At 41.9% G+C, this 25,566-nt stretch overlaps 1 protein-coding gene across 3 annotated transcripts in view; it reads right to left on the bottom strand.

Moving 5' to 3' along the window:
- Positions 1–1,030: 1,030 nt before the first annotated feature.
- atxn7l1 (ataxin 7-like 1) overlaps positions 1,031–25,566 on the bottom strand; it is a 32,107-nt gene continuing 7,571 nt past the window's right edge. For 2 of the 3 annotated variants that reach the window (XM_037121637.1, XM_037121636.1), the window contains exons 3-13: positions 25,058–25,162; positions 17,786–17,900; positions 17,150–17,348; positions 16,619–17,046; positions 13,701–13,783; positions 11,338–11,591; positions 10,372–10,582; positions 9,434–9,555; positions 8,453–8,995; positions 7,761–8,013; positions 1,031–6,106 (exon numbers count right to left, since the gene is read on the bottom strand). In XM_037121637.1, the coding sequence (XP_036977532.1) occupies positions 6,089–6,106; positions 7,761–8,013; positions 8,453–8,995; positions 9,434–9,555; positions 10,372–10,582; positions 11,338–11,591; positions 13,701–13,783; positions 16,619–17,046; positions 17,150–17,348; positions 17,786–17,801 (2,127 nt within the window). In that variant the 5' untranslated portion in view covers positions 17,802–17,900; positions 25,058–25,162 and the 3' untranslated portion in view covers positions 1,031–6,088. The remainder of the gene's footprint in view (positions 6,107–7,760; positions 8,014–8,452; positions 8,996–9,433; positions 9,556–10,371; positions 10,583–11,337; positions 11,592–13,700; positions 13,784–16,618; positions 17,047–17,149; positions 17,349–17,785; positions 17,901–25,057; positions 25,163–25,566) is intronic. The other variant, XM_037121638.1, reaches the window with a different exon arrangement.

The raw sequence follows: 25,566 nt of genomic DNA, 5'->3' as shown, positions 1-25,566 counted from the left end.
AACTGAGGCATTTAAAGGGTATGTTCAACCAAAAATTTAAATTCAGGCTTTATTTACTCGATTTGTGGAGTTTTGTACTCCAAGAATCATTTCTGCAGCTTCACAGCAAAACAGTGTTGCAGCCTTCTCATGAACAACTGAAGTGGGTGTGGACTCTAAAAATGTTAAACATGGTTTAAAAAAAACAGCAAATCTGGCATAATCCAAGTGTCTATTACCCCAAATTGATTTCTAAAAGGTGTCATTTACACCCTTGACAAGCTGTTGAGCGTCTTCAACCACAATTTACACTTTTAGCTTGGCAGCTACAGCGAAAATGTTGTCTTTAAAAAGGATGCAAATAACAGAGACGAGGTGTATGGAACCATCTCACTGTTTTATTTCTTCCTTTTTAGTTGTTCTTTTAACTTAACTGTTCCTAACAAGTCACCAACTACTTCAGTTGTTTAGGGGAATGCTGCAACGCTGTTTTGCTGTGAAGCTCCAGAAATGTTTTGAGGACTGCAAAACTTGACCTGACTTTACATCAGTAGAGGGGTCAGTAGATAATGGCTGAATATTCATTTAAGCCCCAGTTGTACTTTGTCTTTGTTACATCGTGCCTTTGAGTGACAATTGGATGCTAGTAGTCTAGCTTGCTATCAGCAACCACCACACACCTCACCTCTGTCCATTTTTGGATTGGCCAGAATTAAGGCGGAGTCAGGCACTACTAGTGCTGGAAGCCTTCACCAACGCTGTACTCAGGATGCTTCCAAGTTTTAGAAGCAGACAGTTTTTTCAAGACGAATAAAAAGGCAATTACTGATGCATCTGGTAAACCGTAAGCACAAAATATGTAATTCAAGCTCCTTTGTGAAAAACTGACAGTCACAGAATCATTTTTTTGCTCTTCTCCAGCACCACAACATCATGTAAAAAACATCTGACAGAATATTTGAAATTTACATACTTACAAAACAAACATTCATCGTCAGTTTCCTTTCCAACTTAAAAGCTGCATCTTTGATTTACAAATAACACAACAACCCACTTTCAATCATTTAATAAAAGCTTGGATATAAGACCATTTCTTTTTACAGCAAGTGTTCAGTTGATTTGATGGGAAATCCATTTTCTGATCCAACAGCAGTGAGACGGAATAAATCCCAACTCTTACAAGGCTTTTTTCAGACATTCACCACAGCTTGGATCAGATACAACAAACAACAACAGTGCGTTGGTCGACGTGCCAACTCACCACAAATAAACTCTTCATCTTCTTTTACTGTAGTTGCCAGAAACACATTTACAAATATATAGATATAGATTTTTTTCATATCTCAAATATTTATATAAATAGAAGTAGATTAAAGATCTGGGCATTATGACAAAGTGCAAAAAAAGGAAAGGGGAGGGTTTAAAAAAAACTGTTAATACCTCCATTAAACTCAACAGCAAATAATACAATATACAACTGCTCTGAACATCAACATCCATGAGCTTTTATCTTAGTTTTAGCTGCAACAGACTTTATATTCCCCATTTCTATTACTACAAACAATAAGTCCAGATGGCATTTCCCAAAAACATCTTCGCGCTAAGACCGCCATCTTTGATCTAAAAAAAAAAAAAAAAGTGAAAAGAGCGGAAAAAGTATTTTTTAAACCATGTTTGCAGCCACTAAACCAACATGAATCATCTACACACTAGAACATCTCTTGGGATGTTGCGTTGAACCGAGAGAATTGTAAATAAATCCAAGAGATTTGTCTATAATGTTTCTGAAGGCATGTTACCCAGTTTACTGATAAACAATGTGTATCTATGGTAAAAATAAAGACCACCGAGCGAGCATCACTGAACTGATCTAAGAGCTGTTAGACGATCTCACACGCTGATGAATAAAGTGTCATCACAGGAAGCACTTGGGAGAAGCATAACAAAAATATGACTGGTTATGTACAATTTAATTCATCATTAGTGCTTAGATGCTTTTGAGACAAAAGAATACAAAAAAAATTAAAATAAAATAAAAAACTACGAATCCTTGATGTTAATTCCACAAAAGCAGTTGACACGTACCAGGAAGGAGCGTCACTCACAGCTCCATGCGGCCATCAAGCAAATCAAAATGCTTTCAGGTACTTTACCTTCATCAGCAACACCAAACAGAATAGAAAAGAGACAATTTTAAGGCTTTTACCTTTTTTGACACATTATGGCATCCATGATACCAGCTTTAAGCAAGGAAATCCTCTCACATTTCATTTTTCTTGTTACTACACAATGTGACTTCATCAGTTTAATTTAACCGTGCTAAATGTGTAATTTTAGAAGTTGTTGTAGTGAGCTGCTATTGAAAATATGCACAAGATTGCAGCTTTAGTCATGAATTTTCCCTTGGTGCATCATGTAGGACTTTTAATACAAAATGTTAAAATTTAACTGAAATTATCAACAGAATGTGAAGAAATATTAGTTTTTACATTTTTTTCAGAAGGTGACAATGTATTGTGCTGCAGAGATATGAACTGAAGTTAGCATGCTTAACACCTAGGGCTGGCCCTTCCTGTCATGTAATACCACTGTGTATCTCAAGATACGATAGTAGATAGTACAGATCAGGCCTCTTGAGTATGGTCCTGACTGGAAGGACAGCTTGCTGCACGGCTAACTGAGCTTACAACAGCTACAGTTCACGTTTACTCTGGTGATATGCTACCTGCTATTTGTTTTAAGTATGAATTTGACTGGGGAGCAATTTCTTACATATTGTGCTTTTAAAGATGCAATATGTTAGAATGGTAGTTGAAAAAGTGAAAAAATATAAAATTGCTAACCCAACCCGTCCAACACTCCTGTACTTATAGTGTCAACACCAACACCATGGCCCTGAGTTACCAGTCTGAATTGCTAGCTGCACAGCTAACTTAGCTAACCAGCTAAGGAAAGCGACAATTAGCAGCAGTTAGCCCATTATTTGTTTTGAATTCGACCCGTGGCTCATTCTTACATACTGCACCTTTAAACTAAATCTACGTCTCTTCAAACAGCGCTTGTTTTGCACCTCTCAGGACGACTATGCTGCATTTTCAGCGCAGTGAACTGCTGAGCCACCAGAGATGAAATGGTACCAGGCCTGATGGGTGCAGCTGGGAAGTAAGTGAAAGCATTTTGACCTGGCTTTGATTTTCCCCACACACAGCAGCCAAGCATTATCACACAGAGACTAAACCAATCGGTCCTGGAAGATAAAAACAGCTTAAAAATATAGTTATAGTTTTGAACAATGGAAGAAGTATGAACAAGGGTGGAACCACAGGTAAACAGGAATGTGGGGGGCCTTTATATGTAAATACTAACCAGGGCCTGGTTTCACAAAATCGGCCTTGTTGGTTCATTAGCGAAAGCCAAAACACACATCTATTAAGAATACTGGAATAAAGACATCACTATCAACTGATATTTTGGACCATCAACTCTTAAATTTGACATCATAAGAGGAGAAAGTCTTGAATAAATGAGGCTCGGGGTCATGTGATGCAAACTCTGTTGATGAAGGCAGTATACAACTGCTTAACATAGCATAGCATACAGAAAACAGTATAATCTAAGGGATAGTGCAGAGTACTTTACTATAATCAGGCCCTGTTTACACCTCACATTAACAGGCATGGACAGATCTGAGTACAGGTGTGACTGCACCGGAAATGGATTGAGATCCAATCACTGAGACCTCATTCAGAGGCTGTCCGAGCCCCATGTGACCACATTCTTTCAGCAGTGTGTACGCACGTGTCCTGGGACGCAGTGAGAGAACGCCTACTCAGCTGACACACTGATTTCCATTTTGTTCACTGCAATGCAAATTATGTGTTTGGGTCCCCTCTTACATGCCAAGAAAAGCAGTGGATGTTTGTGAACACACAGTATGTTTCAACATCATTCACCAATGAATTTTTAACTGCAATATCGCCAGACCAACTTAAAGAAAAAAAATTAAGTAAATCACAATTGTTGAGTGACGAGAAACCTACAAAAATGTGCAAAATGGCTCCAGTAAATTGTAAATCATTCTTGCTTTCTTGTATATTCAACATTAAATTTAATACTTGAAGTTGTTTCTTTCCTGATTAAAAACTGTCAGCTTTCATAGTGGCTGCCTATGTGCAACTTTAAGTTAACCTTACCCTACAACTTCTATCAGCAAAACACTGTTTGAACAGATTTCACCATTTGCACATTTATGAAAGGAGACAACATTAAGTGTCAAATTTGACAAATACAGTAAATAGATATAAGCATCTTCTTTACTTACTTAAAGTCATTTTGAGGAAGAAATTTTAATCAGATTTTTAAATCTAAACAAATTAAATAAACAAACTTTACATTTAATTCTGTCTTACTTTGTTTATATCTGACGGAGCCTAACACACTTCCAGCTTCAATCAATGTTCTGGGGACCTTATTTTCCTCTGAGAACAGCTGGTCTATTCTGAGGTTGTATTGTTACCTCATTAATATTGTAAATATTAAAATTCTTCTCCAAAACTACATAGTGCCCCTTAATATGACCTCAAAGTAATATTGCAAAAAAAAAAAAAAAGATTTAGAATTGACCACAGGCTGCAGTTGAAAGAAAAATGAAATACACAGCAGCCTCAGTCAAAGTTCGTGTTTGGTTGTGTTTGAGTATTAATTAGCATTCATTTAAAACTTGCTAATGAACTAATTCTTGAAGATTTTGAGAAACCAGGCCAATCTCATCAAGATTATTACACCCGAACCGCGCTGGGAGGGCAAACACTCCCTCTCTTTAGCACATGTAAATTAAGGGGGGGGGGGACTATTAATAAATACAAAAATAATAACAGATATGTACACATTTTAAACAATACAAACTCAGCATAATACTTTCAACATTTCTTCTAAATGGCATAGAAATTATTTTTTGCTCAAAAAGTCTCTGTAGCTCAAACCTTGCTGGTCAGTTAGAAGATCATTTCAGAACGATAAATTATTGTACAAAAAAAAAAAAAAAAAAGAGAGAGAGATCCAACACCGTAGTAATAATTCCTTTTTGGTTCCTGACACACAGGAAGGAGTTTGTGTTTCTCGCAACATGAAAGAAAACTATCTTCAACATCTCTTCCGATAGCAAAAATACAATGCATTCACGTGGCGTCATTGTTAACACAGACGCAATTTCGTTGCTTCCCTTGTGCGAACAGGTCCTGGCGTGGCACTGCAGGAGACCGTTCTGGAGCCGTCGAGGGGGGCAGCGAAGGGAAGCGAGGGCAGTAAGTGCACTTTGAACACAGGCATGCTGGGATTGGATAGGGAGATGAGGGAGAGGAAGGAAAAAAGAGAATTGTAGAGATGTTGACAAAGATGTGTGATGTTAAAAAAATGTGGTGAGACAGAAAGAAAAGGTACTGAGAGGGGAGAAGGAGCTGGATAAAACCCAGCTACTACAGCTGCTGCTCTCTCTCTTCCATCGTTGAGGAAGAGAGGAAATTGAAAACCAGAGAAAGAGAGGAAAGCGGTAACGAGGGGGTCATTAGAGCTGGTATAGCTGAAGGCTTAATCCTACAGTAGCCGTGTCAGTAGGTCCTTCAACCATTTAACTCCCATAAACAATCACAGACCTCTTTTCCTCATCAGCTGAGCGGACACAGCAACCAGGAAAACAACCAGAACACAAACTCTGATTGTTTACAAAAATTGTACAGTGGTGGTGTTGTCAACAATGCCTTGGAAACATTGCGAGGCAAATTCCCTTTACAGAGGAGAAGTTTTTTTGGATTCCACCGTCTTGTTCTGTAAAGACCGTGACCACAGTGATAGCGCAGCAGCTTTCCATCAAAACGCTCCATAATTAGGGTGGTGGAAGAGTGGAAGTGAGTGCCTGCCAACTGTGTGGGCTCCAGAGAGAGCCCCGATGTCACAGGGGGTGAACCGAACTGTCACTGGGTAAATAGGGGTGACATCGCCCAGATGAAGCAGTCTGATTGGTGCCGTCAGCGGAAGAGTGGTGGGGTCAAAGGTCACAAACGGTGGTGGCCTGAACAGCTGCCCAACATTCAGTCCATGGAGCTGGTTTCTGTCAGTGATGCAACTTGGCCTACAGGGAGAAGAAGACAGAGGCTGATTTACTGTTGGGTTTTTCCTGTGTGTGTAAAACAACTCACAATTTTTTGGAGAGCTACATAAAACTTTGTAGTGAGCAACAAAGTGACTTGAATTAGTTTGTAGAGTGATGATTTACTTTATCATCAATGTATTTTAGAAACTGAAAATTAAATTGCCAATTTGCAGTAATGCTGACTTTCAAACAGATTTGCTTCAGCACAATATTGGTAGCATATGCAACTGAATAATGGTAAACTTCTTTCCATTCTACTCCATTCCCAGAGCTCCCTGCTCCTTTTGCCAGCAAAAAACACCAGATGACACAAAGCTCATCATCTGGCGAGATGCAGTTCAGGATTATTTTCTGAGATACAATTTGTGCTTCTGTATTTTTGTATGCCAAATCAATGGACACGCAGAGTATGTAAAACAAGAGAGGCTAATAAAATATGAACCACAATGCTGTTCATTGTTTATTTCTCGCCGAAATGTTTCAGAAATATGTTAGTGTGCTGTTTGGATGTTATGTCATCTTGTTTGTTACCAGCTGGCCACCTTACTGTTTCCTGGTTCATGACGGACAACTAGCAAAAATTAGGACCACACAGTGCATTCTGATTGTTATAGGTTTTCTGCCTTTTGAGCAAAACGACCATGGAGCACCAATTTCAGATTCACTATTTACAGAGCAGACAGCCCACTTTTAAGCAGGTACATCTTTCCAGTAGTGAAATACTTCTTTAATGGCAGTTTGGTTTTATATGTACTGACACAGATTGGCAGAATTGTAGCATTACATCTGTTATAACCCAGACTGCTGACAGTTTAACAAGGATAAGAGTCTACAGCCGCGCTAGCAGCTTGGCAGAGCTGTGATTTGAGTGTGTGTGACTGTCAGCATATAACATGCTCACGGTGACAGTATAAACGTGCTGATGCCAGTGGTGGCAGGTAACCAAGTACATTTACTCAACTACTTAAGCTCAACATTGAGGTACTTGCTGAGACAAATATTGTACTTTTTATTCCACCACATTCATTAATGTTCTACTTTGCAGATAAAGATCAACAGTACAGGATATTATCAACAAATAAATGATGATGCATTATAATAGCTCAATAAGTATAAGACTAAATGGTAATATAAAGTAATCTGAATTAGCCCTTTATAAGCTGCAACATTTAGGTGATGTATCATATACATAAATGCATCAGTATCTATCAGTATTACTCTGAAATTGGTCATTTCTGTATGATGACTACTTTTGTTTTTGGTGTTCTTAGCATATAGTGATGCAAATACTTTTCTACATTTCCTTCAGTAGAATTTTAAGTATTTTACTTGTAAAAGAGTATTTCTACACCGTGGTACTGCGAGTAATACTCAAGTGCATGATGAGAACTTCTTACTTCACTGGCTAAAGCTATGCTGGTACAATGTTTACCCTGTTCAGCACCTTTACTTAGTGTGTCAGCATAACAGTTGCAATATTAGCACTGAACATAAAGTACAACTCTGATGGGAATGTGTTCATTTTTGCAGGTATTTGCTCATAAACCAAAGTACAATTTTGACCCGATGGTGGTGTAGAGGAAAGGTAAGGAGATTAACAAAAGTCAGTAGAATTCATTAAGGGGGTTCCTACCTGTCTCGGGGACTCAGGCCCTGAAGCCAGTATGCCCCCACCATCGCTCCCATTCCCAAAGAGGCTCTCCAGTCCACCCGGCCTGCTCAGCTTGCTGGCCTTCCCTCTGTAGGAGCTTGGACTCCTCCTCTTCCTCCCCTCCGCTCCTCCCCCATATGCCAAAGGTCCAGAGGGGGGAGCCAGGGGCTGATGGGCCGCAGAGGCAGGCTCCTTGTTGGCCGAGTAGGGTATACTGATGGTGCCAAGTTCACGACTGAGGAGGAAATTGGCATTAATAATACACTATACGCTCTGGTTGACTTTTCACTGTACAGTAGGATCCATTTGGGGTCGTATAAAATCCTCCGAGCAGATTTCATAGTACTGTATATTCTAGAGGAAAGCCAAACACCTGTCATCACAGCCTCTGCACTGCTGGCACTGTCCTCTATGTTTACACACTGCTCCACTTTTAATAAATCACCCTGTTTCTCTACATACTGTGCTACGTCGTGCTGAGCTGAGCCTGTATTGTGTTGTTTGTATGCGGCCCTGGCGAGGATCCCTTCCTTTGTTAGACCAATAAAGAAAAGAAGATTTTATCTGGGTGGTGATATGTTGAGCACATTTAGCTGATGCTCTTCTTGACAACACAAGCTTAAGATCGCATTAGTTTCTGTAACTGTCTAAACTTTTCACTGTCCTGTACCCACCTGTTTTGTGAGTTGTGGCTATGAGACCCTTCAGCTCTGGACAGCCAATCGTCTGCGCCGCTCCAAAGCCCGCTCCCCCCACGCCCGAGTCCCTTTTTCCTGGCTGGACTTGCTGCTACCCCTCCTGAACCTTGTAACGTTGGATGATAGCTGCTGCCGTTCCTCTTGTGATTATCCACAGTCGGAAACACGGAGGAAGAAGAAAAGGCTGAGGAGGAGGAGTAGGAAGAGTTCTTTCTCTTCTTGGACCCTGTAGCCGAGTCCTCAGCGTCTTTGGATGGGCGGCTGGCTTTATGCGTGCCGTTACGGGCTTTACCCAGCGCGGAAACTGGGGCGACGGGCTGTGCGGCGTCTCGAATGCTGAACACCCCGGCCGCAGATGCCGACTGAGGGAACGCGGCGGTGTAGGAGAGGGAGTTGGAGGGGGAGGAGAGGAGAGGAGACGGGACGGAGGCGGGAGAGAGAGTCTGTTGGGAAGTGACGGGGGAGGTGCCAGAGGAGGATGAGAGGGAGAGGAGGCTGTCAGGAGCCAGGGGCACCTTCCTGCGGAGAGGAAGAAGATGTTCTAAATGAGAACTAAAAGTATTGATTGAGAGTGCAAAAGCTTAAGTGCTAATCAATATGTTGTATTTTACTGAACGGTTTTTCTTTTTCTTCATGAAGAGGAGAAAATGTTGTAGAATTTTGTTAACCAATCCTGCATATTTAACTCATTAGCTGCTGATGCTCTTCAAATGATTTTATCAATATGTTCAAAATTAAAGTGCCATTCCTTTCATCATCATCCTCCTTTTCTCTTCATGTATTTGTGTTTTTGATCACCATTATCTAAGATTAAACACACTTCCTGCCTATGCACATAACTGTATTACTTTCTCTCGTACAACAAATCATTTCCTCTTTCTTTTACACCCATTCATAGCGACACTAAACTTATTAAAAAACAGCGCATCGTGGGAATATTTGTTTAAGGACGCTCACCTCCACATCTGTGCGTTCAGGTGTTTCTCCACCATGTTCTGCAGTGCCAGCCTCATCCTGTCCCATCGTCTGTCGAACACGTAGTGGCCCCGACCCATAAGCCTGCTGCTGAAGACGCAACACTGGAGAGAGAACGAAGAGGAAGGGCATAAGGTGGGAGGAGGATGGGTTGAGGCGTGGAGGGAGAGGGAGTGGTAAAAGAGAAATAGACAGGAAGATGAATGAAGAGGATGCAAAGAGAAACAAAGAAAAAAGAGAGAGAGAGAGGGAGGAAGTAAGAGGTGTTTAGACGGAGCAGGATGTGTGATGAAAAAGACTCATCAAGTGACGGAAAGATGAGATAGATGGAAAGGAACCAGGCGGAAAAAATACCTAATTAACACTGACTTGTGACGAGTTCAGAAATCTAAAAAAAGCTGAAGGACAATGTTACAAAATCAATGCTTCTTTCCAGTTTCTAACAGAAGACTTCACTATAAACCCTGTTAGAGCAGGCAGCTTTAAACCTTTAATGTCACTGGTTTAATGACAGTATAATGTACAACCTAATTAAGACAGGAAATTAGTCGTGGATCCTTCCTGTGATCACCTTTCTGGTCTTGACCCAGATTCTGAACAGCCTCGACTTAAATCTTATGTTTCCTGATAGACATACTTTCCTTTGCACTTGTTCAACTGCAGAAATCAGCTTTTTATATGAAAAATAATATAGTAACACTACGGCCACTTTTTGAAAAGCTCTTTCAACATACTGACATTAAAACTGCACCTCTTTTTTCCACTGGAAAAAAAGTCAACAAGAGCTTCAATTAAGTCTGAACACAAATAATTCCTCTAAATGGCATATTAAAGTAGGCCCTCCAGGGTAAAAATAATAAAATATTACAGACTCTGAAAACATCTGTTCGTGAAATCAGTGCAGTAATAATAGTATTTACCCCTAAAGGCTGTGGGTGGCGATTGGTGCAGTGAAAGGCCGGTCTGTCGGCGTCCTCCGGAGTCTCCGCGTCTCCCTCGTCGCTAGATAGTCGGCCGCCGTCTCCTGCTGCCGTCGTCCAACTGTGCGGGGACGGCTCTGGGTTAGGGGCCGGGGCGGGGGCTGGCGCCGGGGGCAGAGGACTGGAGGTGGAGGTGGTGGAGCCTGGAACCCTGGAGTGGACAGGATGGAAGGGCACAGTAGGTGAGGGAAGAGAAGAGAGGAATCAAACGACAGAATGAGCAGATGACAAAGACACAAACATGTCTTATAAAGTGACAAATCCCCAAATAACTTCCTTTTTCAGAGGCTCATCTTCTAAAAAGCAAGAGGAAATGAGTCTCTCGTAACACTTTCACATCAGCAAACCTGTCATCTTCTAAGCCTTTCTAGCACTGTTGTTTACAGCACCCCCTGGTGGAGAAAACATGAACAGACAAGGGTTTCCTTGGCATCTGCCTGAGCCCAGTACAGTAAAACTGCAGTGATGTGAGAATGCATTAAACATCATATCTAGTAAGTAAAAGACAGTAAAGGTAAATCTAAGTAAGTAAATAGAAACAGTGTTTAAACTGACTGAAAATACAACTATTGTTTAGAATATGTTTCTTTTATAGTATCTTCCAACTGGAACTTTCTCTTTTACATAGACAGAGAGATATCTGGGATACCATTTGAATCCTCCCCTCTGACAGCAACCTTCAGACTTATTCTTATCCAAAAAACTGACTAATCATCACTTCTCTTGTAACTAGGCACATCATTTCGCTTAAGTGAAAGCAAGTATCTTTTGCAATTTCTCCATTAAAAATGTATGTGTAATATAAAAGTATTCTCTTCATGGTTTGACTGACAAGTTGCATAACCTACGGCAACCATTTTTATCCTATATTGACGGACTAAGACCCAGCTCCTTCTAACCCCCTACCTGGGTATGTATGCATTTGCCAGCCGTAGCTTCAGCGTGGACAAGGGTCGCCCGTTTGGGCAGTGAGGCTTGCCGGGACTTGCAGTCTCTTGTGACGCGTTAATCTGACTTCCTCCTTCCTTTGCTCCTCCTTGTGTCACGTCCTTGTCTTTATCCTTTGCTCCTTCCTTCGGTCGCCCCTTGTGTTCCGCCAGGAGGATGTCGAAGTGTTTCCTTCGGCCAGGGACGGCTCGGCGGTGGGTTAAGGAGTGAGTCTGTAACGACAAAGAAAGACATTTAAAAAAAAAAAAAAAAAAAAGTTAACATCAATTTTATACTTGTACCTCCTGTGAGCTAATAAGCATGGTCACCTCGAGATACTGGGTGATTTCCAGGGAGCCTTGTTAATGAAAGTATTGATCAACAAGGATTTCAGGGAGTAGCTCAAACATACTGCAGCAGGGCTGATGGTTGCACTCACAGGGGCTCGAGTCACGGCTCTCTGGTTTCAGGAAAGTTTCCGTAATCACTGCACCATGCTGCTGCTCACGTCACACCACACTAACACGGGTAAATATTGCCAGTGCATGGTGAGCTTGTCTACCCTTCCAGCTACTCTGGAAGGTAACCAGGCATCAAACATTTGGTTTTCGAATAGTCCAAATAGAAGGACAAATGTTTCCTGTACTCACCCTACGGTCAGACTGAGAGTTGGTGCTTCTTTTATAGTTATTAAATATCTTAGCGGCTAAATGACACTGTGACAAGTCACTAACTTGAATGGGCACATCGCTAATTTAAAACGTTTCCTTGTTATGAGTATAACTCTGCTACATTTAACTGATGTTGTCACAGTGCTGTCATGAGGATTTTCGGAGCCTAGAGTCAACACATTTATAACAGAAAGAGTCACAAACTGGAAGTGTGGTGTTTGAAAGACACAGGCAAGTACCAAGTAGGGAGGAAAGGCTCATGAAAGATGCCATCCAGTTGCATTATGGGTCATGTAAGAATCCAGTGATTTGAAGCTAAATCCTTAACAGCATTGAGGATGCCTTGGGCTCTGCTGCACAAATTTTGATTGTTCTTATCCATTTACCTGCCTCTTAATGAGTTCCCCAACTAAATGGCGGCACAATGCAAGATTGATGGAGTAAAAAGACACAACGCCACTTGAACAGCCCTGCGTTTCCTAGCAATGATCAACCTTAGAAGTGGAGAACAGTTTTCAAAGAGGGCTTCTGCACACACTTGAATTTTTACATGTCTTTGCCCAAACTAGCACTTAAAAGCAAGTGCTCTCCAGAGGGGGCTGAATTCTCTTTTTGATGGTATTTTTCAGCCATTTAAGCCTCTATAACTGATAGTGGAGAGATGACAAGAAATGAGCGTGAGAGAGGGACACAACAAAAGTCAGCCAGACTCGAGCCAGAGACGTTGCCGCTCACGATCAGGGTCTCAACCCCAAAGCCAAGGGGGCCAACGAATGCTTTAAAGTAGCCTGGTGAATTTCACTGCCTGTAAGCTGTAACACGTATTGCCAATACATTGATAACAGAGCGCAAATGTCATCAAAAAAAGCTTTAAACCTGAAATCTTTCTGAATAACAACAATTAATGTACAGCCAACAGTCTAGAAGGAAGAGAAGGAGATAATTGGTTAAAAAAAATAAATTGATATTGTGCATACTTACACATCTTCTCATTCAAAATCATCACTTACTTTACATGAAATATCACTTGGCAGAGAGCATCAGTGGTCATTAAATCTCAGAGAACATGTATTTTTTGGTTCCTCCAGCAAGTTCAGGAATTTCTTAGTCTCCTAAGAGATCAACCTCAGGATGATTTTGGGAAACAGGGCCCAGGTCCCTCTCTTGAAATCATGGCAGTTATTCGGACTGCCAGACATTAATAATCTTCCAAACCACTCTAAAAAAACAGAAAGACACCAACACACCAGCCTTATACATGTTTAATTACTTAACAGCCAGTCTGAAGTGATTAGTAAAGGCTGCTAGAATTAATTAAAGGGCAGTAAAATAAGAGTTTTACAGCTACAAGATGTTGTAGCCTCATCCAACATCTATAATTACCTCATCAAGGGAAGTGTGGGCCCTATAATGGTTTAGCGCTGATACCCCAAATTAAAAGAGAAATGGGAAGTGCAGACACATCACAGAGACGGGGCAGGGCGGCAGACGGGATCATAGCTGTGGCTGGATTCCTACGGTAGCAATGTTAGTGCACCCACCCTTCAATATTATGACTCCCATAAACAAACAAAGCTGCGTTCCTGGTCAGAGGCCTCAGACTGGAGGCAGGAAGAAGGTTCGGACTCTATCATTGTGTGTGGAGAGTGCGCGTGTCTGTGTTTGTGTTACCTTGCAGGTGAGCGACCGCGTGCAGGGTCGTTTAGTCTCGGGGTCCTGGACTCCGCAGTGCTTGTTGGGATCAAACACTCTCCCTGTAAGAAAAAAAAAAACAAAAAAAAAAACACATATTAGGCAGATAGCAAAGATAATCATTTAGTCATTTCTGCCTTCATGTATCAAATCACATTTGCCAGGAGTGGGAGACTTCCAGTACCACAAAGTGCTTCATCAATTTGTCGCGTTTGAGACGACAGTTCACTCACTGACATTCATCTACTGACATCTTCCCTCGCTCATTCAATCATTTGGTCACGGTCTAAGGCCACTATAGTCTAACAGTACTACACTGTGTGACAGCAATGTAGCAACGCTTCCAGTTTGAAACAGATAAACTGCACAAGCTGTGACAAATCACTCGTGACAGGACACACTGGCAGCCTGACAGGAGTCAACTGTGACTGGCAGCTCAGGAAACTCTCTCCTGCTTTAATGAACTGAAGCTGAGGGGAAAATGTACTTTGATGTGTGTTAAAACTGTGTGTGTTTACCGCAAGGAGCTCCTCCTGTGCCAAAATGTGTTTTGCGTTACAAAGCAGCAGAGATTAAGACTAATAAAGAACATTCTCATGATGTGTTTTCATAATCAGCTCTTCACGAGGATCGCAGCGGTTATCATACAGTGTGCATTTGCTTATCTGTGATGTTGAAGTCTATTGTGTTAGTGTTATTAAGAAAAACAATCACTCAGGTTTACATCATGTTTCATGTGCGACAGAACATGACATCATGTGAAATAACAACAAAGCATTTGTTCAGCCAAAACAACATTCTACTTTCATTCCATTAAGAGGTCATTGTAACTGATAATGTTAACAATAATTTGCAATACGTTATCGGCTGAAACAGTGATTTTTTATTGTTGAACCATGAACATTTCATGCAGTTAAGATCCCACTCTTTCCAGTATTGGGAACCTTAAACGACAACATCTACAAAAGTAGTACACGGCATCGAATACAAGCTGAAAATATTGCTCAATAGTGTGCCTGTTTCTAACAAGAAGGTGCTGAGGCACTTACAGTTTTTACATGATTTGTTTTATGTTTTCACTGTTTCATGTTGCCTACTTTATGCATGATTTTCAATACTTTGCCTGCTTGTTTGTTTTTGTTGATTACAGGACTTTTGTGCTTTATTTGCTTATGATGCGTAATGAGGTGAGATTGTTTCTGTAAAGCTCAGCCACACAAATCACTTTTCTTCTTGTTATCCTTGTGTTTCTGCTGAGTTGTTTTACTTGGCAAAATACATATATTTTTTACATCATTGATAAAAGGAGTGTGAGTTAATGGACCTATGAATTCAAGTCCACTTATCCTCACATTTTTCAGTTTGACTTTGACTTTTGTTAAAACACAGGGCCTTTTCATACTGTCAGGACAGTCTGATCCTGCACTAGTTCATTATTACTGTTCTTCTTTATCATGTTTAATATACTGTAGTTGCAGCTGTCCCCATGTCAGCTGTCATGTTTTGTCCGCCAGTCATGTGTGGAAGTTTTGGCCAGTATACAGTATCTTCCCAATCCTTGCCACTGAATTTGGTCTGAGTTGGTTATTGATGTTCAACTCATTTAGGGACCATTTTAATTAACACTGAAGTCAGAGCCTTGCATCTACCTTCTCAGGAAACACCTTCAGGAAATACAAAAATATGAATTAAGTCGTAAAACAATTTATATTCATATTGATTTCTATTTTTTTGTGTTTAAAGACTGTTATTAACCAACTGCAACTGGCAATTGCAATTGTTCTTACATCTTGGATCAAATGACACATGTTCAAACTCAGTTTAATGTTAAAAGAATGTTCTATGCTGTTACCAAAAGCAAAAGCATTGCTCAGAACCACAGAGAAAACTTTGTTACACCACACAACAACAATCTCGGGTCAGCAGGTTATCTTAAAGAGTGTTACTGTCAGAGGGCTGTAATCTAGTGCTGGCCTCTCCTATAATCCCTGTAATCTTTTTGTGTTTGCAGTATGAGACAGCCTCGGTGGATAGGTGTGGACACACATGCACACATCTACAACAGTGACAAACACACTCTTAGACGTAAACAAAACTCACAAGCTCACTCACAGCTTCACACATATTTAAAGGAGAAGTCGAGGGAGAGGATGATGGGTAGCGTGAACACCAACACTCGTGAGAAAGGGAGACCAAACGACGCAGGAAGCAGAAGAACAAGATCAAATCCCAGAAGTAAGGAGTAGACCAGAGTGTGTGAGATAAAAAAAACAAAAAAAAAAAACTAATGAGGCCAGGGTAAGAGTGTGTGTGAGAGAGAGACATGGAGGCCGAGGCAGGAGGTGGAGAGTGAGAGGATGAAAAAATACAGACGCGCAGGAGGTGGGGGAAATCTCTCAAGAAGACAGGCAGCTTTCTGGCAGCGGGAGCTTGTGAATTAGAGGGTGTAAATCAGAGGCTGGGACTACAGCGCAAACCAAGAGAAAAAGCTGGACCGAGAGACATGACACCGACAACCAGACCCTGAGGCATCCATCACAAATCTTTTTAACTTCATTGCTATGCGTTCATGTTCATTTAAAATGAAAAGAGCTGAGACAGGAAAAGAGAAAGACATCTACAGGGATACGTCTCCTCTTTTCCAAAACACACCCAACCACTGGCCTGTTTGCTCAGCCTGGAAGCTTTCCAAAGGATATGGAGAGCTTGTGGGGGCATATGTATATAGAATTCTTGTGTAAAACTAATAAAAAAGACAAATATTTAACTCCTCCAGCAAAGAAAAGCTGAAAAGCTTTCGAATCAGTTTTCTGATCCATAGGCCAAGATCACTCTGTGCGAAAAATAAAAGCAGGGAAATGACTTAATTGTTAAAAGTTTATCATCTTAGAACTGACCCGAGAGCCTTTTCTGTGACCTGGAGGGAGTCTTTGTCCCGTTTTGGTGCTTCGTCTCCAGAGGCGATGCAGACGATGAAGGCAGAGCGCCGGATCTGTGAGCAGGTGAAGGTGACGGGGAAGGCTTCCGGTCCAGAGGGGAAGGCGAGGGGGTGGATGACGGCCGCCTGTCCAGTGGAGAGCGCGCTGGACTGGGCCGCCCATCCAGAGAGGACGGAGACACAGTGGAGCGCGGCGTGGACGGTCCGCTGGTGCCTCGTCCATTCACGAGCTTCTCGCCAGACCGCTGGGAGGCCGGGGAAGTAAGGGACAGAGGTTTGAGGGAGGAGGGGGAGGGGGAGGTGGAGGAGGTGAGGCGCACGTGTGAGGCAGAGTCTGCTCGGTTGAGGCACGGCATCTTCTCCAAGCTCACGACTGGAAGAGATACACTGGAAAGGAGAAGTGGGAGTGAGGTTAAATCAGCTCTCAAAAATGTTGTGAGAACGTGCGCAAGAAAGTCATAATTCTAGAAAAGGAGAAGTATGTGCCTACCACGACTTGCTGCGTGCCCCCTTCGGTGGGTAGACAGCAAGTGGCGCCTTGCTGAAGCGAGAGTGAGGGTAGTCTTTAGGTACCCTGAAGGCCAGCATTTCCCCAGAGCTGGGAGCCATAGCGGGGGCCACTGCCGGTGCTTTGGGCTTCATGGGGACCACGGGGCTCCGAGAGGGGACAGGGGAGACGTGGCGCTTCTCTGAAAACAGGTCAAGACAGAAGCAGAGACAAAGAACTTAAACACAACAAACAAGACACACTCCTCCAGTGTGCTGCTGATAGGTACTTTTTGGATCTCATTTGCATGTCATTAGCACCTCAGTTGAGTGATAGTAGAGTGCAGTGTGATATTTACACCAACTTGTGTCTCTCAGTGTCAGAGCCTTTCCTCCAAAGTAGTTACAAATGAATTAAATGTACTTTTCACTAATTAGCAACTTGCCTGACACCATCTGAAGGGTCCTTGTGTGATAAACGCAAACAATCTGTTATTGTTTGAGGTTCAAACAAGAGCAGCAATTAAAAATACCTTTTGACCCAGATCAGATCTGAGTACACAAGTGAGGGGATGCTGAGACACAGATAGAGGGGGATAAATCACAAGGAGAGTAGGAGAGGAGTGGAGCTCAAACTTACGGTTTTTGCTATGCATGTCTTTGTGGGAGAAGGGTGGGGAGGGAATGAGGGGGGTGGTGTCCAGGACTGTCTGTCTCTCTCTGACTGTCTCACAGGGAAACTACACCCCAGCTACCTGGATGAAAACAGAGGGGTGAACATGTCATAAAAACAGATAGAGTTGGTGGGGGGAGAACACACTGAATACACAGTAAAACAGTGGTTTGAATTGCTAACACTGGCGTAACAGGTAACATCAGGCTATAAAAGGTGTCATGTCATATCATTTTTATGGCTGAAAACAAAGTTTGCCTTATCCACGAGCTGCTTCAGGAGGTAAACATCTGCAGGACCGAGCAGGATTTAGCTGATAGATAACATGGTAAAAAGCAGCTGTTATTTTTGGGAACGAGATCTGCCCGTGGTTAGCTGAACTTCCTGTCTGTCGATAAGCTGCAAATCTAAAACTGAGTTGAGCTGCAAAATTATGTAATGTTCCTAAAGACAGGAGCTCAGGTAGAATATATAGACGGGTAAATTTAAATCTTAATAACAGTGTATGTATTTACAAAACAAAGACTTAGTTTAATAACAGACTGTGTGTGGCTATTTATCAGTTAGCAGATGCACTCAGAGTATCTGAGCAGCCACATGTGGTAGCAGTTACGCAGATTAACAGCAAATATACAAGACAAGTGTCCACAAACATTTTTTTTCTCAGGCCCAGCCTTAAATTACTTGACAGAGAGTATGATAAGCACAGGCCAAGGTCAAGCTAAACGACACCCTAATCCATAACACACAAAGACACACAAAGACACACACACACACACACACACACACACACACACACACAAACTAACAGTGACAGACTAAAAGAGTCAGGCAGACAAAATGACAAAATGATAAGATTCCTGGATGCCACTCCAGAATCTGTGAGGACATGTACAGTCCTATAACAGGTTTTGCTGTTGGTTTATGCCATCAAGACTCCGCCTTGACACCCACAGATAGATCTTTGCACCCAATCAGGTGTCAGCACACATGCACAATAACACGGAAGTGCCACTTGAATCTGCTTTGCATATAGCACAGGAGGACTGTTTTGTCACCTCATGTCACCTGTGTTCCAGCCAACCTGCACTTGAAGACACCTCAAAGACAACTGGCTCATACTCTCTGAGCCTGCATGAGGGAAAAGCTCTCCATACCAATAGGTGGTTTCAATCTGAATTCATGATCAAAAATGGGAAACCGGATGCACTTTTTGCCGAGCCTCCATGAAGAGCATCAGGCTTTGAAGCCAGCTTTCGTAGTGGCCGAACTGTTTAATTTCATCGCCAAGTGATGCACTGTGGTCTAAAAATAATTTTTCCCATGAGCTTACATTGTGCAAAAAGCATCTGTAAAATGGTACACAATACATGCCGCCCGATTCACAGCTGAATAATCTGGCTTTCGAGGCAATGCTCCTGGTCCAAACTGGAAAGGACAACTCACACTCCTGTAGAAATCACACCGCACAGCCGAGAGCTAGCCCTGAGCTAGCCACTGACATCTAGTAGTAAAACAACTAGTGTCCCGCTTTAATCGGTATGCAGCATAAGGGTTTCTCTGTGTGTGTGTATGTGTGTGTGTGTGTGTGTGTGTGTGTGACAATGTTGTGCTACATGGTTAATGAGTGTAGTAGTAGTCTACAACAGTAGCCAAAGGGAAACCAAAGGGCAGAGCAGACAGACAGACTGACCCTGTGTGTTTGCTCAGACTACTTGAACGCACATGAAAGTGTGCTGCAGGTGACTGAGGGAGAGTGTGTGTGCAAAGTGTGTCTGTGTATATAAGAGATTAGCCATTGCATGTTTAAGTATAACAGGTGGTTGTGTGGGTATGATATCGCACTGAGTACTTATATACTTCAAGTGTGTGTGTGGGTTTTTGGTTTTTTTTTTGTCCAAGGTTGAGGCTATATGTAGTTTGTACGCATAAGAGAGTGTGTGCATCCCTGTGTGCAGTATGTAAATATGGGAATACTTTGTAAGGGCATAATTTGTTTAAAGTGAGGATGTGTGTGTGTGTGTGTGTGTGTGTGTGTCTGTGTTTGTGTGTGGCAGGTGTGTAAATAGGCCAGTGGAAGCAGAGGCAGCTGCATTCAGAGTAGCAGCAGGATCGAAGTCCAGAGTCACATTCGCAGGTATGCAGCGACAACAGTAACAATTTCACACATTAAAATCACACGTTATTTCACACACGCTTGCACATTAAACGCACGCCCTTTTGGTCAACGAAAGTCTTCTCTTCAATGCAGTTCTAATGTAGGAATGAACTGGGGAAAACTGTGCCTGTTTTCACTTAATCTGTGCGTCTGTGTATAAGGATGTTTATCTTTATATCCTGATTTCAACAGTTTCTAATTTTATGGATGTGTGCTTATGGTGATTTCAAACCAAATACAACATGTACCTCTGAGTCATGTTCTATTGCATGTTTTTTTTCTTTCCAGCTATTTTTTGTCATCTTTCAATCCAGTAGAAAACAAAACATTTTTTTACACTGAGAATTCTAGAAAAACAGCTTTCGACAAAGTAAAAAGTTACAGTATTCATTAGGTTGCTATAGATTTATTACAGTAAAATGAAATAAACACAGTCACAAGCAGTTTCAGCGGTTTCAGATATTTTATTTTTTGTAATAAAACTCATCCTGTATATAAGAACTAAGGAGCCTGCTGGGAGCAAACCGTACTGATTTACAATGCATGGACAACTGCCCAGGCAAGGTCACTAAGCCACTCGACCACAAGGGCACCCTCACTACTACGCTCTCCTGCCTGCCTGCCTGCCTGCCTGTCGTTATGGCAATGCTGAGAGCCCAGCAGGCTGCCGATTGGCTGTTGACTCATTGTGTGGGTGGAGCTAGTGCATGATGAGGAAGCAGGGAGCTCAGCTGGGTTTGTTTACACTGAGAGAGAAGAGCAGGGGAGAGTGTGAGCGAGAGAGACGAATATGAGGAACTGATGATGAAGACGCCGTCATTAGGATTTCGAGAAGTACTGGGTCAAATGCAACTGTTAACAGTGTTTTGATGTTGGATTAATCACTTCAGTCATTTTCAAGCAAAATCTAAATTATCCACTGATTCCAGGTCCTTAAATAAAGATTTACTGCTTTTCTTGTATTTTGTAACAGCAAATGAACAGTATTAGAGTTTAAGACTTGCAACAACCATGGGCACTCGGAAGTTAGTAGGAAACAAAAGTAGGCCAACATTAAATAGGAGAGGTTGCATCACAATCAGTGCGGTTACAGGAGGGATGCAACACCAGAGAACATCCATCTCTCTGCAAAGCATGTGTGATTGATCCTCATTTGCTGACTTCAGTCTTGACTCTCTCACTCCCTCCTGGGGGTTATAGCGACAGGCGAATGAATGAAACGCACCGTTGCCTCGAAGAAAGAGAGAGATATTCTCTGGGTTTGAACATTTGATGGAAACACTCAGGACAGTCCAAGTCCACATAGCAACAAAGGTCTAGTCAATTTCTTTATATATACTCATGTAGATAGATTTGAAGACAAAATATTGCTTATCATATCTCTATGTGCAAAGGAATTAAGCAAAGAAACTACGTCTGATGTATGGTAGCAACAGGCATTTTAAACTGGCCCGAGCCTCAGCTAATGGTCCAAACACAGTCAAGCTACAAAAACAATAACTTAACAGTGGGGCGAGCCACATCACCAGCAAATGAAAGTAAGCGGGGCTTCTGTGGTAACGGGCAAAATGTTCCACCAACAGACAAACATCATATGAAAAGCACAAGTAAACCACAGCCCACACACACACTTTTACACAACAACAAACTCAGACAGACACGGAAACATCGAGTAGCCCCGAACACTTAAGTTAGGAGAGAAATGAAACCGATAGCAAACATCGAAGGAGCTCAGCGAATCCTCCACTAGAGAGAAAAGTTAGAAGGCGAGTAGATAGAGGCAGACAACATGAACCTTTCATCATGCACTCAACTTACGAATGCACAGCAGGCCGATGGCAGGGGAGACAGACTGAAGGAGTGTAGGGAAGGAATCGTAGTAGATGAGAGAACTGAAAAGGAATACGCTGAAACATCTGAGCACGGCGTGAAGCTCCGATTTACCAAAACACACGTCTTCAGAAGCACAAAGAAAATCAGTTGTGACTCTTGAATTCTCCCACTTTGTCATGGTATTATGGGCCCAAATGTACTGACATATAAAATGCTCTTTGAAATAACCTCAAACTGATCACACTAGCCCTTATGAAACACTTGGATATGAAAGAAAGTTAGATTAAACTAAATAGTTTTGATAAAATGTCTTTACAAGACCCTGGTCTGTCTCTGGGGTTCACTCACGAGCATTACAAAACAATTGCTTTGCACATTTTCTCCTTTGCATGCTCGTTGGAGAGAGCATGGTGCAAACGCTGCCAGTGTAAGGGATTTATTTGATATCCCACTGGAGCCACTTATGCTAAGAATATACATGCTTGCCTTACTCTAAAGAGCTTTAAATAAACAAATGACCACTAAAACGGAGCAAGTCTCTGATGTATAACATGCAGCGTGGATTAACCTTTCTGAACACAATACATGGCATACATGTAGCATATATTAAACATCTATCCAACGTGGGTCCTAGCTTAAGTTGTGACCACTCTCTTCCTCACACACGGCAAAGCATGAGCAGCAAACTGGGCGTGTATAACTCAGAACCACTGACCCCTGAGGCAGCCAACCCCCTCCTCCTCCTCTGTGTGTGTGTGTCTGTATATGTAAGGCCTCAGTGCCACTGATTCAATGCACAGGTCAAGCATGAAGGCAGATCCCACAATGGAAACACACACAGAGACAAATACAAGGCCACAGCAATGAATGAAAAATGCCTCTCAGGGTCACAAAATCTTAAGCAGAATCCCCCAGCAGAGACACAATGGCATTATACTTGTTTGGTGACATGATGGGAACGTGCAACAATGGGTGGAAATGCATAAAACATCATAAGAATATCCTGACAGGGCCAGTTCCTGGAGGCAAATCACTCAGCAAAGGTCAGGAGGAGTTTTTTTTCTCAGATCATGACACAGAGTGGTTTGTGTGTATAATGCTTCAAATTCAAGAATGAAGTCAATGAATCAAGTCAAGTGGCTGAGCGGTTGAACTTCTAGTTCGGTTATAAATTATCAGAAAGATAAACATTTTTGATGAAAATGACTCAAGCACATTACTTTTCAACTAGTAAGCCTGGGACTTTTCCTACTGACACTATTTTTTGATTGAGAGAAAATTAACTTCCAACTATTTTTACTACTGAGTCAATGTTTCAGGCATTTTTTAAGCAGGAATGTCAAACATTTTGCTGTAAATGTAAGGCATGTTTTGCTCATCTTTAGTGTTTTATAGTATATGAACAGTGTCTTTTTCATTTAGGGGCACAAGCACATAATTTATGTTCACCCAATAATACATTCTAATTCAATTACTGTCCAAATGCATGTTTTTCTTCATTTAAATAAGAAAAAGATCTTGACAGATCTTCACACTTTTATACAGTGCCTTTTAAAATCTCGATATTCGATGCAAGTCCCAATTCCAGGGAGAAAAGGCTATAACAAGACATCGCTATAAGTAATTGTCTTGGCTAGTGAGACTGTAGTTCACAAAAAATATCACACTTTTTTTTTAGATACGTCTCTCCTTGTTTAAATTAGGCCTTTGAATACAATGTTTTTGTGTCAACTCTCCGTCAGAGAGGAGTGAGAAAGCGCAGCTGTTACTGGTGTATCGATACTGCAGAACAAGAGTACTAAAACAGTTTCAAACATAGAGACTCAAAGCCAATGCAGATTAATCAAAAATAATTGCTAGCTGCAGCCCGAATCCACAACACCGTCTGCTTGTTATCATATTGTGGCCCAGAGACAGTTTTATGGGGAACTCTCAGGAGATTCCCTCGCTTGAATGTGTGTGTGCATGTGCAGGAGTGCGTTTTAAACCTGTTGTTACCCGGCTCTGTGTGCGTGTCAGCAAGTAGAAACGTTGCCAACAAGAGGCGGTGGTGGTGGTGTCAGTGAGGGGCTGCAGGGGGCATAAGCAGGGACAAAACAACAGCTCCTGCCAGGAGTCTAAGTGTGTATGTGTGTGTGTGTGTGTGTGTGTGTGTGTGCGTGTGTGTGTCTCACAATACCACTGACCTCTTTCTGCTGAGAAACAGAAAGTAAAAATGTGTGTGCCTGCAACTCCTCTGGCCTCTCTCCTCACGGGGAGAAATGCGCCTGAGTGTGTGAGAGAGAGAGTGTGTGTGTGTGTGTGTGTGTGTGTGTGTGTGTGTGTGTGTGTGTGTGTGTTCATTAAGCGTGACCATGTGTCCTCAAACAGACGGCTCAGGCTGGTGCACGTGCCGCCAACAGAAGGAAGCAGCAGCTCGCGGGCAGATGCGAGCGCGCTCAGCGGAGCCACAATCGAAAACAAACAAGAGGTAGACAGACAGGATGGAGGGCCAATGAGAGCTCGGGATCAACGGTGCAGCCACTTAAATGACAAATACTACCTCCTCCTTTAGTTTCTACACATTATCCTTGAGGAAATGACAGACTGCTGCTAACTTGAGAATCGTGTTAACACTTAACACGATAGTAGCAGAGCAACATCTCAATGAGATCAGTGGTTTGTTGCTGAAGATTGCAGTCTCCATAGCAACAAATATTGCATTTTATGAACCGATGGTAAGCCTACAGGTGTCTAACACATCGCTGCTGAGCAGACAATGCGCTCGGATACTCACTCCTCAAACCTTTTCAGCATTTTACATCCCTGTGTGACAAACTCATCAAAATGAGGAAAGTGAGGTGTAATACATGAATCAACGCATCATGCTGACTTCCTTTTGCATTGATATTTTGTGCAGAACAAGAATCGGCTTATTTTAAAAGCATTATCTTAAGAGGAGAACTGGCTATTCTCATAACTGGCTTCATCCCTGGGTAAAAAAAAAAGCGTGCACACAATACCACATCTGGTCCATTATTCCGTAAATTATTCAGTATTATTCAGTTGGTATCAACCTGCTGAGTATTACAAGGCATAATCAAGTGCTGTTTGTTTGTTTGGAGGATAATTTGCAGGGAGGCTGTGTTTTAAAAAGACTCTGCGGGGATAAACAGAAATGACTGCACTGATCAGAATATCTGCGTGTGTGTGCATGAGCATGTTGGAGACTGTGCCCTGAGGTGTCAGTGTGCCCTGAGGGGTCTTACCATAGTGTGTGAGGATGCCCTGAGGAGTGACCACCTGATCGCAGACATGGCAGACAACAAGACAAAAATCCTCAAGCGCTGGAAACTGGCTGTAGACAAACATATCTGGAACAGACATGAAGAGAAGACACCATGTTTTAGAGAGAATTAAATGCAGCATGTCATTATTTATCACACAATTAGCAGTTTAAGCCAAAGTAAAAATGACTTCCTCTTTAGCAAACCACCACTCATTGATCAGTCTTCCGCTGTTTAACATACACTGTCATCTCATTTTGAGAACATTCATTCTCTTTGGAAAGTAGTGCCTGTTGGTTCTTTTATCAATACAGCCTTTTTAGGGCAGCAAGTAATGATTATTTTAATCATCATTAATTATTTAATTATTAACAATTAACCATTTTCTCTATAAAATGTTAGAAACCAGTGAAAGGTGATCTGATCTAATTTCCAAAATCATGTACTAACAAGGAAGACCAAGGATATCCAACTTGATGATATGAATGAGA

The sequence above is a fragment of the Acanthopagrus latus genome, chromosome 14 (assembly GCF_904848185.1).
Source record: "Acanthopagrus latus isolate v.2019 chromosome 14, fAcaLat1.1, whole genome shotgun sequence".
Classification (NCBI taxonomy): domain Eukaryota; kingdom Metazoa; phylum Chordata; class Actinopteri; order Spariformes; family Sparidae; genus Acanthopagrus; species Acanthopagrus latus.
This window is presented reverse-complemented; position numbering and strand designations above follow the sequence as displayed.